This window comes from Canis aureus, chromosome 26 (genome assembly GCF_053574225.1).
Source record: "Canis aureus isolate CA01 chromosome 26, VMU_Caureus_v.1.0, whole genome shotgun sequence".
NCBI lineage: Eukaryota > Metazoa > Chordata > Mammalia > Carnivora > Canidae > Canis > Canis aureus.
In genome coordinates, this window is record NC_135636.1 from 32,690,138 (window position 1) to 32,704,491 (window position 14,354).

A 14,354-nucleotide genomic window follows, 5' to 3' on the forward strand; every position below is an offset into this window, starting at 1 on the left:
CTGGGTGCCAGAGTCGCAAAGCTCTCTGCTGCCTCGGGAGCTTTTAGTCTTTTTTTTTTTTAATAGTTTAGAAAAATTTTAATAATTTTTACACAAACTTCGAGGACATTGAACAAAACACCAATTCTTGTTCGTGACTGTGAACTGATAGAGTGAAGGCCTTCTTAAATTACAGGTGCTGTTTTGTTCTGTTTCTTCTGTTCTTAGACCCCTGACCTAGAGCAGCTGGAGCCATCTCTGGAAGATGTGGAAAGCATCAATGATTTTGAACCCTTGTTTTCAGAGGAAACCCCTGAAGTGGAGAAGCCAGTCACCACTGTCCAGGTTGGGTTCCTGTAGCCTGCACCATGTTTCTGCTTTGAAACCATTGATAAAAACAACTAGTCTGGTCTAGTCTGCTTCTTTAGGAATATTTTTGCAAACAAACAAACAAACAAACAAAATCCAGTTTTATTTTCTAGAATGTTGGTGGGCTAGGGTACTAATACTAAAACATCTGAAGTCAGGGCTTTTCTTATTGATTGAGGTTCCAGCACTAAGATTGTGAACCTGTGGGAAACAGTCTCCCTTGGAAGAAATATTTTGGCAAGTAATTGAGGACTTTAGACCTGAAGCCTAGCTTTAATGGTTTCATTTATATTTAAGCCAGTGTAATTATGCTTAGTCCCCATTTGGGCCTAAGTTTCTGTCATTGCAAATGGCAATCAGACAGACTGACCTGAGTCTGAGACTCACTGGGGAGAGCGCTTTCTCTGCTGTGTAGCGACTGGGCTGCTGAGCAGGGTGCTGGCTGGAGGTTTGGTCTTGCAGTGCTGGTCCTTTCCACTGCTCTTCTTCTGATATCTCTTTCCCTGTAATGCAGAAACCATTTCATCATGCAAAGTTGAAGGTATTTGTAATACAGAGGTGGGAGAAAGACCGAAAATGGGATTATCCTATCAGGAGAGTTAGGGAGAGGTTATTCTGGCAGGAACAAAGAACAGAAGCTATGTTGGAATAAGAAATACTGGCAACTAGAATGTTTGTCACTGTGGCCTAAAAATATCTTCTAAACCTTGGGTTTTTAAAGCCCGTGTTTAACTTGGCAGCCTATCATCAGCTGTTTGTTGGGACAGAAAGAATTCGAGCTCCAGAAATTATCTTCCAGCCGTCCCTCATAGGGGAAGAGCAGGCTGGGATAGCAGAGACCCTTCAGTACATCCTGGACAGGTGAGATTAAACCTCCTTTTCCTTCCATCTTCCAGAACCATTTCCTTGGATTTGACACTGAATGGTAGATGAGATGGTTGGGCATTTGAAAATCTGTTTCATGCCCTCCTTTTCATTGACTTGCTGTGTTCTGATAGTATTCTTTAACTTTCCCCAGCCCTGGCATGTCACAGGGGCTCTGTAATTCTTTTCTGAAAATGTAAATGCTCAGTTGATTTGAGGAGCTTTAAGAAATTCTTTGATGTTTAAGCAATACAGTAATGTACATGCATTGGTTTTCATATAAACCTTTACATTATCGAAGACTAGTGATTTTTAAGTACCCTTAAAATTTGCAGAGCTTATGAGTTTTTTTCCTCTTTGCCGACATTATATTTAAGAGTTTGTACTTCTATAAACTGCTCCTTTCCCATCCCATTTATATAGGCATTTTTCCTGCAGTGTGAGTTTTCATAATTCAAGCTGGACAAGTGGAGAGCATGATTTGTAGTTTCCTGGCTGCTGTTGATTGAAACAGAATGAAAACTGGCACCTAGCAAGGAAGAAAAGCTATTGTGGCCACTTCGAGTGGCTTTGAGCTTTGTCTCAATGGGAAAGTGCTCAAACATGTATAAGTTAAAGCTGTTATTTTTTAAAAAAAGAAAAAAGAAAAAAACGCAGGTGGAGGGATGGGTCAGCAAAAGTAAGGCAGGACTTTTTGGGGTAATGGAAATATCTGTATTTTGATTGTAGTCATTACCTTTGTCAGACTTTATCAGAATGTTTGGAAATCAGTCCTCCATAAAGTCAGTTCTTTTAAAAAGTGTGTTAAGAGGCATAAAACTTGTAATCCTACTAAGGAAGTGAATTCTGCAAAATCGTAAATGACAAATGGAAGTTTTGTGGGTTTTTTTTTAAGATTTATTTATATATTTTAAAAGATGGGGAGGGGCAAAGGCAGAGGGAAAGAGAATCTCAAGCAGGCTCCATCCCCAGCATGGAGCCTGATGTAGAGCTCAGTCTCATGACCTGAGTTGAGTTGAGAGTTGGATGCTTAACTGACTGAGCTGCCTGGTGCCCCAGGAAGTTTTTAAAAACACTTTATGTGCAGATTTCTGTTTTTTGGCAAGACCTTACATTTCTTACATTTCTACATTGGCATTCTCTGATCCTACGTTGGTAAGACTATGCCAGAAGGAATCATCTCTCTCCTAGATACTCAAAGGATGTTCAGGACTTGCTGGTTCAGAACGTTTTCCTCACCGGTGGAAACATGATGTACCCTGGGATGAAAAGTAGAATTGAGAAGGAGTTGTTGGAGATGAGGCCCTTCCAGTCTGCTTTTAAGGTACTGCTTGCTCATATAACCAACTGTTTTGTAAATAGCATTAGTTATTCGTTTTCTGATTGCAAAAGTCATAAATATGGTGTAGGGGAGGGAAATTACTTCTAGTTCCATCATCCAGAAATATCTACTGTTAACATTTTTTGGTTTTTTTCTGGTCTTTGATATGTGTTGAATTTTTAAAGCAGAATGGGAATCATGTTTTATGTATTTCTCTGTTGTTGTTTTTTAACTGAAAAAAGACATGCATCTAATAAAATTTGGGGACTACAAGGAGTACACACTGAAGAGTAGTCATTCTCTTCGCCCCCCCTCCATTCTACAGGCAAAGCTTCTCTTGTGCAGATTCTTTGTATATGAGTGTAACCTGCCTGTAACCTGCATCTCCTTAAATCGCCATGAGCGTTTTCCCATGTCATTATTTTTTCAAAATACTTTTTTTTTCCCTGAATGGTGTTTATGCCCCATAGTGTATCTCCCAAATCTCTGATCACTAGGAGACATGGTCTGAGCCCCCATAGAGGACAGGCACCTTGCAGCTGCTAAGATGCCTAGTCACAGCCCTTAGCTGCAGGGAATTTACTACCTGAGGGGCAGCAGCCAATTAAATAGACCGTGATATTCCAGAACGTGATGGACATCCATGCACGGGCATCTGCCTGTCTTGGAGTTCAGGAGGGGTTCAGACCTGAGTCCCTAGGATGAGAAAGTGTGTGCCATGTAGACGGTGTGGAGTGGGGTGGGATGGAGGGAGCATTCCAGAGAGGGACCTAGCATGAGCAAAGGTTCAGGGACCAGAAGCCTGCTGAGGGACTGAGGTACAGTGGAGTGTGGCTGGAGCGTAGGGCCGCTAAAGAGGAGTGGAGGGGGGTGCGGTGGAGAGGTCAGCAGGGCCCATACATCCTGCTGAGGCTGATCTTGGTTTCCTGCTGTATGATGTATTTATTACACATTCACGGCATGGTCTTTGGGCTCTGGTCCTGACTCCATCACCACTCTTACTGAATTTTGCCAGGCCTTTGTTTTGTCAGTGGTGCAAAGGGATAATCAGAGCTCCTGTGACCAGGATTCACTGTGCTAGTGCAGGTCTAGTGCTCAGCATAGGGCCTGTACAAAGTGCACACTTAAGATGTGAGCTGTTGTATAGAGTAGGAACCTAGGACCACCCCAGGTTCCATGATTTGCTAGGAGGACTCACAGGAATCATACACACACACACACACACACACACACACACACACTACATAATCACGTATCATACTTGTATATAATCATGCTCATGGCTATGACTTGAAAGGAGACAAAGCAAAATCAGTAGAGAAAAGGTGTATGGCGTGAAGTCAGGGGAAAGCGGATAATGAGCTCTGGGAGTCCTTACCCAGTGGAGTCACACAGGACATAGCAGTGAGCCGTGACAACACATGTGAAATGTCAACAATCAGGGACGCTCATTAGAGACTCAGTGCCCAGGGTTTTTATTGAGGGCTGATCATTTAGGTACCCCCTGCCTGGCACATATCCAAATTCTAGACTCACAGAAGGAAGCTGGTGTTCAGCATAAACTACATTATTTGTCCAAACATCAGGAGAGTGAGCTGCTCTTACCAGTCAGGATGGAAGCCCCCCTGAAATCCAAGTTCGAATGTGCCAGCCAAGGACAGCCTCGTGAGCAGTTAGGCCTGCAGATTAACTCTTTCTTGCACAGCTCTTGTTACTGTTAGGCCCCATGACACCATAAAGGAGTCTAAGCAGGGGAATCATTTTGTTTAGTTTGAATTTTAGGAAGCTGTTTTTGACTTGTGGAAAATAGGGTATCAGGTATCTATGTGAAATATCAGAAGCAGGAGGTCAGTTAGGACGCAGCTCCCAGGTTTCAGGATGGAGTCCTCATTCCACCAGTTGCAGCGTCTCCTATGATCTGACCTTGAATTACTCCAGCATCACCTCTCATCACTTCCCCTTCCACCCTGTACTTTGTTCCCCAATACATCATGTTTCCTTGCCTCAGGGCATTTGCACCTGCTGGTTCCCTTTGCCTGGAATCCTATTCCCAGCTTGATACTCATGTCTCTCATGGCTGGCTTAGATGTCACATCTGCCAGAAGCCTTCCCTGTCCTTCCCTGTATTCCTTACACACCTCTATTAGGGAGGACAGACTGTCTTGTGAATTGTGCCCCAGGTCTTGGTTCAGTGTCACTGGGTGGCTATGCAGGAAATATGCAGTAGGTTTTGGGAGAGGACAGGAAGGAGTTGATGTGGCAGAGATTAGGGGAGTGAAGTTGTAAGAACTGAATAACAGGTTGGATTTAGGGAGAAAAGTGTGGGACCCAAGACCGTTCCTACGCTCTAGGTTGTCCCGCAACTGGTGGGACAAATACAGCATTCCTTAGACTAGGAAATGGGAGATGAAGAGAAGGCTCGTGGGTGGAGAATGAGTTCCACTTCTGAGGCGGGTTGAGTTGGATTTCCAGTGGGATGCCCAGGAAGCAATGACTCATAGCCAGCTGCTGAGTGCTGGAGAGAGGAAAGCAGAAGGGTGGACTCAGATCCCCCAGCACAAACTGTGTTGTCAGTGGGCACCGTTTGGAGGATAGAGATGTCCATGATTAGGCCTTACATAACATCAGCATTTAAGGTCTTGGGAGGGTGGGGTACCCATGAAGGAGGCTGAGGAAGAGAGGCAGGAGGAGGGCCAGACCCTGTGGGGGGTGGTGGTGACGGTACAGAAAGTGAGTGCAGGTGCGCGCTGGCAAACTTGACTTGTGATGACATAACACATCATATTATTGGATGTTTAAGATCTATTGCTTGATCATCGCGAAAGCCCTTCCTGTGAATTACTTTGTGAACATTAGCTGTAGGAATGCTGCCAGATTGCTCTTTGCTGCTGTCCTTTAGCTGGTTCAGCCTCGTGTGGCACCGCCCCAGCTTCCGTGGCTTCCACTTTTGCTGCTCCTTTGCAGCTATGATGTGATAAGTATGCGTCATGCCAGAATTAACCCTTGATACTCACTCAACATTTAGGTTATGTATTCAGCAGCTCAAGTGTGAGCCATTTAAGATCTTGAGATGGTACTTGAACATACTTTAAGTTTCTCTTGGTTTCTTATTTAAGGAGCAAAACATTTTAATATTCAATTATAATAGTGTTTTAAAAGTTAACAAAGAATAATCTCAACATAAGCACAAAAAAACCCCCAGCAAAACATTAAAAAATGTTACTAAAATCTCAGACAAGTTAAGTAGGCCAAAATGAGGATAGAAAAAAAGCAAAACACTTGTAGTTCAGCCACTGTGAGTTACATATAAACTTTTGGTTCATTTTCTTCTCTTGTATTTGATTTTAGCTTAAAAAAAAAAAAAAGGAGAGATTGTTGATGGCTTATTTGTGACCTGTATTTTTGTTTTACTTTTCAAAATTTTTTTTCTTTGCCAGTAGGTATGTGTCCAAAGCCTTTTTTGTATGGCTGTATAGTATTTCATTATTTCATTCCATTATCTTACTGGTTTTTCAGTGGTAATAATGCTAGCTACCATTTATTGAATACTTAGTCTGTGCCAGGAGTATCACACTGCTTCACACTCATTCTCTCCTGCTCCAGCCAGAGCTTAAGGGCTCTTGTGACCCTAATTTACTGACGCTCTTTTATCACAAGTATGTCCCATGTCAGCCCAGTCAATCTTCTGACTTTTGTGTTTGTCTGCTTCATCCTCCATCTGTGCATGCTGATTCTACTTTATGTCACCTCCCTGTTACTTCAGAGAGTTCTCAAACTACCATTCCAACCTGGAAATCCTGTGGTTGGGGAGGGAGGTAAGAAGGAGCGGGGAGTCAGGTGGCGACACAGGAAGCCTAACTGGAGCTCCAGAGGATGTTCCTGCTCTGGTCAGGTCAGCCGAGTTGAGGGGCTCCCACGGGGCTGCTGACTGTGGCCTCACTCTGACAGTAAGCAGTGGAAACAGCACTGGCAGCGTCCTGGAGAATGCCTGGGCCATCCTCTCTGCTTTTCACTCCTGACTCTTCTTGTCCACCACGGCCAGAACCACCTTGTATCAGCCTCTGCTTCCCTCTGCTCACAGAGTGGGTGTCAGGGTGAGAAACCCTTTCCTCCACCTGGAGTGCTGGCTCTGCTTCCTTTCTCCATGTGGCAGCTTATGGCAGTTTGTGGTCGACAGTGTGGGAACAGGAGGGGCAGCTGGGCCTTTGTTGCCCCATTGTGGCAGGTCCAGTGTTGGTGAACTAGCTGGCAGCCGTTGATTGTGTGAGGTCGAGTCTGCTGCATTTTGCATTCTTGTGTGCTCTCTTGTAGAGTCTGCAGCTTCCCCACCCAGCTGTATTTGGAGGGTGCGGGCAGTTCCGCACCGGGGCCCCCACATGTGTGTATTTCTGGTGATACCACATAGGGGGTTGCAGCTGAGCCTGCTAAATAGTCACTCCATGAGCCCTAGGGTTGGAGATGGCCCTCTGCTGAGTGCTGTTTGTGTTTCAGGTCCAGCTTGCCTCCAACCCTGTGCTGGACGCCTGGTATGGCGCTCGGGACTGGGCCTTGGACCATCTGGACAACGATGAAGTGTGGATCACCAGGAAAGAGTATGAAGAGAAGGGAGGAGAGTACCTCAAGGAGCACTGTGCATCCAACATCTACGTCCCCATCCGTCTGCCCAAGCAGGCCTCCCGCTTCTCAGACACGCAGGCCCCTGGCAAAGGCTCGGGGGCCAGTGGAGGCAGTGCTGGTGAGCAGGCATAGTAGATGCCCTCTGGGACCTGGGGCCTCGGCCAGTGTGACGGACAGTGGCTGTGCTAGCTGGCTCTGCCCTGAGCCAGCTGGTAGCACTGGGCGACAAGGTGGATTTCTCCTGGGGAGAATAGTTACGGGACACTGGGAGTTTCCTTTTGGAAGTGTGTTCACTTGGGGGTTCCTGCAGTGAAGAGACTTGAAATGGCTTTCTGGTATTGTTCCTGAACCAAGGACGAACTGTGGCATCAGCTTCCTGCAGCAGTAAATGAAGACCGTGTAGGACAAGGATGTACAAAACGTAAAAAGTTTATTTCTTTATTTAAAAAGTTCTTTAAAAGAATCCTTCAAAACGGATATTGTCAGTGTAGATATTCTTCTGACTTTATTCAGAAATCATGTGACTGCCCAGCAGATGGAGGACTTTCACAGGTGTATAAACAAAAGATAGTGTTAATGTGACAAAAGCAGTTGCCCACGAAATCTCAGGAGCTGGAAATGTTTTCCTTCTATCATTTCCTCTTAAAATAGGTAAAAAGGGCCTAGAGAAGGTGACCAAATGGCAGAGTTTCTCCATCAGGGACCTGCATAGGTCCACTTCTGAATGGGCAGAAATGAGGCCTTTGCCCAATTTTTGTTCATACTTTCTATGCTGGAAACTTTTCCACCACATGAGGCCTTCCTACAGATTTTTCTTTCAATGTCCACAAGTTTGTTGGCTGCTTAACTTTCTTGGGCCTTTCAGAAGAATGAAACAAGTCAGGAAAAGGTGAATTCTGTAGCTGCCTCAGTGTTGCCATAATCTTATATTCCCTGTGCCCTTGCAGCATCATCTTAAATGGACAAATGACCCCTCTCTTTTATAGAGATTGCTCAGTGTGAATTTTAACTCTGAAACATTCCTGGTAATTGAGCCCAGAGGCCCCTGAGACGCTAGTGTCTGTCCCAGAATCTGTCCATTTAAATCCTATGGAGCCTCTAGCCCATCCTTCCGATGAGGCCCCCTCAGGACCTGTTGGCTCATGCAGTGTACCAGGGGCTATCACCTGGATCTGCAGCCCTCGGGTTAGAAACTAAAGGCTTGGAGTGGGCAGTGGTGGTGCAGAAGGTAGAAGACTCAAGCCAACCCAGGGTCTCCCAGAGGATTGCCAGTGAGCCACTGGCCATGTATAGCAGGGCCCAGGTACTAAGGAGACTTTGATAGGCATGTGCTGTTATGAAAAAAGAATAGTTGCCAAGAAGAAGGCAGGACCAACCTCCACATGAGGGAGGTTTTCATATCCTGTTCCCAGGAAGAGGAGCACACTGACTTCTGGTAGGCCTGGAGGTCCCTCCCTCTCCCATTGTCAACAGTTTTAACAGCCTGAGCGACATAGTGAAATCAGCGTGGTCAGGGAGGCCGAGCCCTGGTGGCAAGGCCCCTGGGTGGGCAGGTAAGCCCAGACATGGTTAAGCTGGGCCTACCGGAACTGAGGAGGTGTGGGGCTGCAGTGAAGGGCAGGCTGAGGGGCTTGGGCTCTCCAGTTGCATGTTTCACTCCTCACATTAAGTATACCGTGACCTTTCACAGCCGCCTTACGGGTTACCGTGGCTCTTCTGAAGGAAGCTGCCCCACTCTCCCTAGCATGCAGAGCAGGCATATGCCATCCGTGCATTCCCTCAGCTTTGCACAGACCACCAGCAGAACACTCACCACAAGCCTGGGCTTTGTCTCTCCCCCAGGACTGTTGCCTTAAACTGAAGTGTTCTGAAGAGCAGGAAGTGTTCCATTCAGTGTAGAGTATCTACAGCTGAGTGCTGGACCTGGAGGGTGCTGAGGGCTCACAGGATTTTTAATGGATGACTAAATCTATGACCAGAGAACATTTGAGAATAGTCTGATTGTCTACTCTGTTGAGAAGAACAGATCAAGAGTCCACGCTGAGGACTTCCTCTCAACCGGGGAGCCCTATTCATTGAGGCATCTGATGTTCCTGGGTAGGTGGGCCATGACTGCATGCAGCTGAATGTTCTGGGGGCGGCTGTGAAGGAACAGACTCCTGTATCCCAGCTTCGGGCTCTCGTGGCAGGAGGAGATAGCCTGAGGAAGGGACTGTCCTGTGTCTCTAGGACCAACTAGCTCTGGATTTGAGTTAGGGCAGCTCTCAAAGTTGGGCAGCCACAAAGAGTGATTGAGCCCCCCCCCCCCCCCCCCGGGCTAAGATGGTGGTAGGGATACCCTGACTGTTGCCTGCTTATGCTGCCTCTGCCTCCTGGTGGCATCTCTGGAAATAAGCAGTTTTGCCAAAGGAACAGAGCAGGTAAAAATAAAAGGAAGTGGCACAAGAGTGTAGTTAAGTGTTCAGAGATGTGCAGACAAGGCTAAACCAAGAAATGGAGATTTAGACAAATGTAACTTGCAAAGATTATTTTATGCCTACCTAAGGGATTAAGTGAATAAAGTGACATCTATCATTAATAGAACTTTGCCATTAGATTGTCACCAGAAAATTAGAGAATGAGAGGGTGCCAGAGGATTCAGAAGTGTAGGCAGAGCCTGGCTGTGTACAGAGTACATTCTCCTTTCCTTCTGGGCCCATGGCTGCACTACATTTCCCAGCCTCCCTTGTGGTTGTTATCAGGGCCATCTGAGTTTGGCTGGTGGAATATGGGCAGAAGTTCGCCCATTGTTTCCAGGGCTGGCTTCAGTAAACCTCCCCTAAGAGCCCTCTTCTTCCTCCTTCCCTGACTGTGGGCTGAATGGAGAGCCATCTAAGGCCCACGAGGAGTGCAGAGCCACAAAGTGGAAGGAACCAAGTTCCTAAATGACTGCCTGGAGCAGCGGCCCTGCAAATTCTTCCCCTGTGAGGAAGTAAACTCTCACTGTGTTAAGCTGCAGAGCGCTCAGGCCTTATCTACTATAGCAACTAGCATTATTCCAGCAAAAACTTTAGGTTACAAATAAAAATGTCATCAACTTCGTGTTAAACAGGGAAAAAAATAAAAATATGAAACTAGGAGAATAATGTGACAGATAGTGATTCTTTCATTTAGAAAATGAGAATGACCATCACTTTTATCCTGTAGGAGGATTAATGAGATAATGAATAAAATCACCTAAGGATTTCTACCAACATGGCAGACTTCTGATTTAGAAGACCCCCTGCCCCCAACCTGCTACAAAGCTAGGCAAAAAGTTAAAGTATAACTATACAAAAAGTTGTAATGCTGAACCCGAAAGAGAAAATTCTAGCTATCATAGGAAATGATAGAAATCAGAAATAAATACAAAAATCGTGGCTGGAGTGGTAACCACAGTACGCACTGAGGGAAACCAGAGCTTTCAGGCTGAGATGAGCCCTAGGGATGGACAGGGACTACTGAGCCCTGGGAAGTCCCACAGGCAGACTGACCTGCTCCTTGTTTTCTCTTTCTGTTCCCTTCCTTCCATGACATCTCTATTCCCCCAATTCCGCTTATGTCTGTGAGCATCCACTAAGACCCAGGTACTCTTCCCTTGTGCCTCATGCCCACCAGGGCTCCTCTTCCTTTCCTAGGCCCAGGGAGCCCTGTGAAATTCAGTCGTTCCAGAGGCCCAGAAGCCATTTCCCATAGCACACATTTTTACTGACCAAAGTCACCATGAGGGCAGGGTGAGTCTGTGCTATAGGGAAAGTCAAGGTGATGCGGTGGGTTGAATTGTGTCCTGAGATGATATGTCCAGGTGGTAACCCAGTGTCTCTAAATGTGACCTTATTAGGAAATAGGTTCTTTGTAAATGGAATTAAGGATCTGGACGTGAGATCAGCCTGGTAGGGTGGGCCCTCAATCCAATGGCTGGTATCCTTATAAAATAAATGACACAGGAAAGAAAGCAATGGAGAGGCAGAGGCTGGAGTAAGGCAGCCACAAGCCAGGGAATGCCAGGAGCCACCAGAAGCTAGAAGAGGCAAGGAAGGATTCTCCCCTAGTGCCTTCATGGGGGGAGTATGACCCAGATGATACCTTGATTTGGTATCCAGGACTGTGAGTAAATTTCTGTTGCTTTAGGTACTGTGTTTGTGGTCATTTGTTATATACACAAATGTCTAGGTCGAGTCTGGGAAGGAATCTGGGTATGGGTAGGAAATTTTTAAGCCATAAAGAAGCAGAGAACTTGCCTACAAGATGGAGGAGTCCTAGCAATGGCAGGACCAAGATAACAACCAACATCTATCATGGGGCAAGCTGGCATTGGCAATGAAGGATAGGGAGGTGGGGTTTGGGAAGTGCACAGGACCAGAGCTGAAGGTCCTGGAGAGGCGCCCCTTCTGGGGATAAGAGAGGCCCTAGGCAGTCCGAGGTGGTGTATGGGGAAGCATGGAAGGGGCTGGCACTGGAGGTTTATTACAGCAACAGAAGATCACAGGAAGCTGGACCATCCAAAGGTGCTAAATACTGGAGAATCTACCTCACTGCTGCACCAGGAGGGGGAGCTTAGAGAGACTTAGAGACCAACTAAAATACTCTCCCTGCCCTGCTCCTCACCTATATCCTGCTAATAGGTGCTCAGGTAAACCTAACATGCCTAAATATGAAGAGTAATAAAAACAGCATCCTAAAGGGGATATTGCAAGATAAAACTAAAATCGGAAAATTTAAAGTCAAACTTGTTAGCAGGAAACACAGGAGGATAAAAGACAGAAAAAAATTGTAATGCAGCATTCCAACACAAAATAATTAGACAAGCAAATGCAGTTGTGAGGACACCACAAAACAAAAGCTTCGAGTAAAAATGACCAAGCAGATGTGAAATGAGAACTGAGAGGACCCAGGAAAAGAAACTGAATATAAAAGAAAAATGATCTCAGAAATCTAAATCCAAGATGCACAAAGGGGAGATACAGTCAACTGGAAAGAAAAAAGGAAAAACAAAGTGAAAGAAAATAAGAGAAAGTTACAGATAAGGAAGAAGAGGCACAAGAAATCTAATCAAGTTGGACATAGTTGAAAATTCGGTATATTGAATTTTATATTGTAAAGGAAAAAAAACAATGGAATAAAAATTCATATTTCAGTGGTAATTTGGTAATACTTTCCTCCGAGAGAGAAAATGCTCTGAATACAAATACGGTAAAGACACACTGTGTATGCACTTGGGAAGAGAGACTCAGAAGTGTCAACTCTAAGAAGATCCTAGGCAAATAAATCCTCTGGGCTTCTAGGCAAAAAGACACAATGGCTTACAGTATCAAGAAAAACTAGATGTCATCAGACTTTCTGACAGCACTCTGTGTAATTTAATACTAGAAAGTTGACCAAAGAAATTGAATTATGAAAAAACAAAAACGGTAGAATAAACTTACTTGAAAAAAAAATTTAAGAAACCTGCTAGAAAAAGGCCAACAACAGTTTAAAACTACTAGAAAGAATAGGGAAAGAGCAAATACATGAAATAATAAGGAATTACTAAAACAAGAAAAATCATTACTTTCTACAGTTCTTTGCAAATACATTTGAAAATATAGATAAAATTTGTCATTTTTTAGGAAAATGGAATGTACCAGTACTGACCTGACAGGAATCGAGTCCTGGCTCCAGATGCTTTCACCCAGAAATGACACAACACATGTGCTCTGATTTCATTGGCCAAAGCAAGTCATTTAGCTGTGTGTGATTTCTTAGCATTCTGTGTTACCTCCTCTAACTAGTTATATCTTTATGTAATTTTTTTTTGTGATTGCTCTAGAAGTTACATTATGCATCCTTTATTTATTGTATGGATTCTATAATACTTCACATACAATGTAAGAATGTTGCCACATATAACTCCATTTTTCACTTTGGGGATTTGCTATTGGTATGTGCTTTACTGTCACAAACCCCATAACACATTTTTAATTTTTAAAATTTGGTTAGTAGTCTTTTGGAGAAATCTAAAAAGATCATCTTTTACCTGCACATTGATTCTTTCTGGTCAAGAACGTGGGAGTGGGAGGAGAACATTTTCTTGGCATTAGTTCTGGCACATTCTCCTCATACTAACAGGATGGGGGAGGGGCTTCCCTCTGGCCTGTGCCTAGCCAAACAGCCTTTTGGAAACCTTCCAGAGGAAATGCAGTGGGTTCTCCCTGGAGCCTTACTGCAAATTGGACAAGAATTGTCTGGAAGATGAATTCACCTGCTTGGCTTTTTCTAGCCTGCGTAACATTTCGATGAAAACCTGGCTGGGAGTAGGCTATATCGGATCCTACCAGCCCTCTCCCAGCCTGGGCAACCATCTGGAGATTGCCTGGGAGTCAAGGTGATGGGTATTTTCTCAGTCTAGACAAAATTCTGCAAACTCTAACTTTAGTTGTGGGAGGAGGAGTTTACCTGCTGATCATTCCCCGGCTCAGGACACCAGTAGTATTTTGGACTGGGTTTCATAGAAGTATTGTTAAATCTAGAAGGGTTTATAATTGGGTCAGCAAAATCCATGCCCTGATCACTGTTCATAGTAAAGGACATTCCGAGAGTATGAACTAAGGAAGTCCTTTTGTTGATAGATTCTGTCGGTCTTTGTCATAGGCATGTCTCTGCCATTGTGAGGAGGTACACCCAATTGCTTAAAATATACAAATAATAATCTGAATAAAACTGACCAGAAAATTTACAAAGGCCCCCAAGGAGGAGGTAGATCTGCCCTCTTCTTGACAGCTTTCCCCACATTCTGAGTCTGACTATAGGGAAGTTCTTACAAGATCATTGAGGAACACTGGGAAATTTGGGGACCTGCCAACTATACCCAGTTAATCTTGACATCCTCTCTGTGTGTGCCAAGCCATGGGTTCTGGAAACAGGATGAACAAACAGACCCTTTGGTGCCTCAAAGTGGTGCCCCCACTTTGGGGGTACACTAAAGAAGACATGGAATGCAAAACATCCCAAAGGTTCTTTGAATTTGGGGCCAATTCTGAGGGAAGGGCCAAAATCAAAAGAGCTTCTAGAAGAGCCTGCTTGGGTGAAGAAGATGAGAACAGGAGGGGGTGGCTGGGGAAGATGAAGGTGAAGCTCCGCCCCTTGTGAGCTCTGAGAGCAGTCAGGCGAGTTTTCAATGAATGTGCTTTTATTTTCCTCATTCTGA

The 14,354-nt window shown here is 44.8% G+C and overlaps 1 protein-coding gene across 1 annotated transcript in view; it reads left to right on the top strand.

Annotated features, from left to right (window-relative positions):
* ACTR5 (actin related protein 5) overlaps positions 1-14,354 on the top strand; it is a 36,896-nt gene that overhangs the window by 17,855 nt on the left and 4,687 nt on the right. The window contains exons 6-9 of the mRNA XM_077873155.1: positions 208-324; positions 1,070-1,209; positions 2,404-2,536; positions 7,025-7,268. Of these exons, the coding sequence (XP_077729281.1) occupies positions 208-324; positions 1,070-1,209; positions 2,404-2,536; positions 7,025-7,268 (634 nt within the window). The remainder of the gene's footprint in view (positions 1-207; positions 325-1,069; positions 1,210-2,403; positions 2,537-7,024; positions 7,269-14,354) is intronic.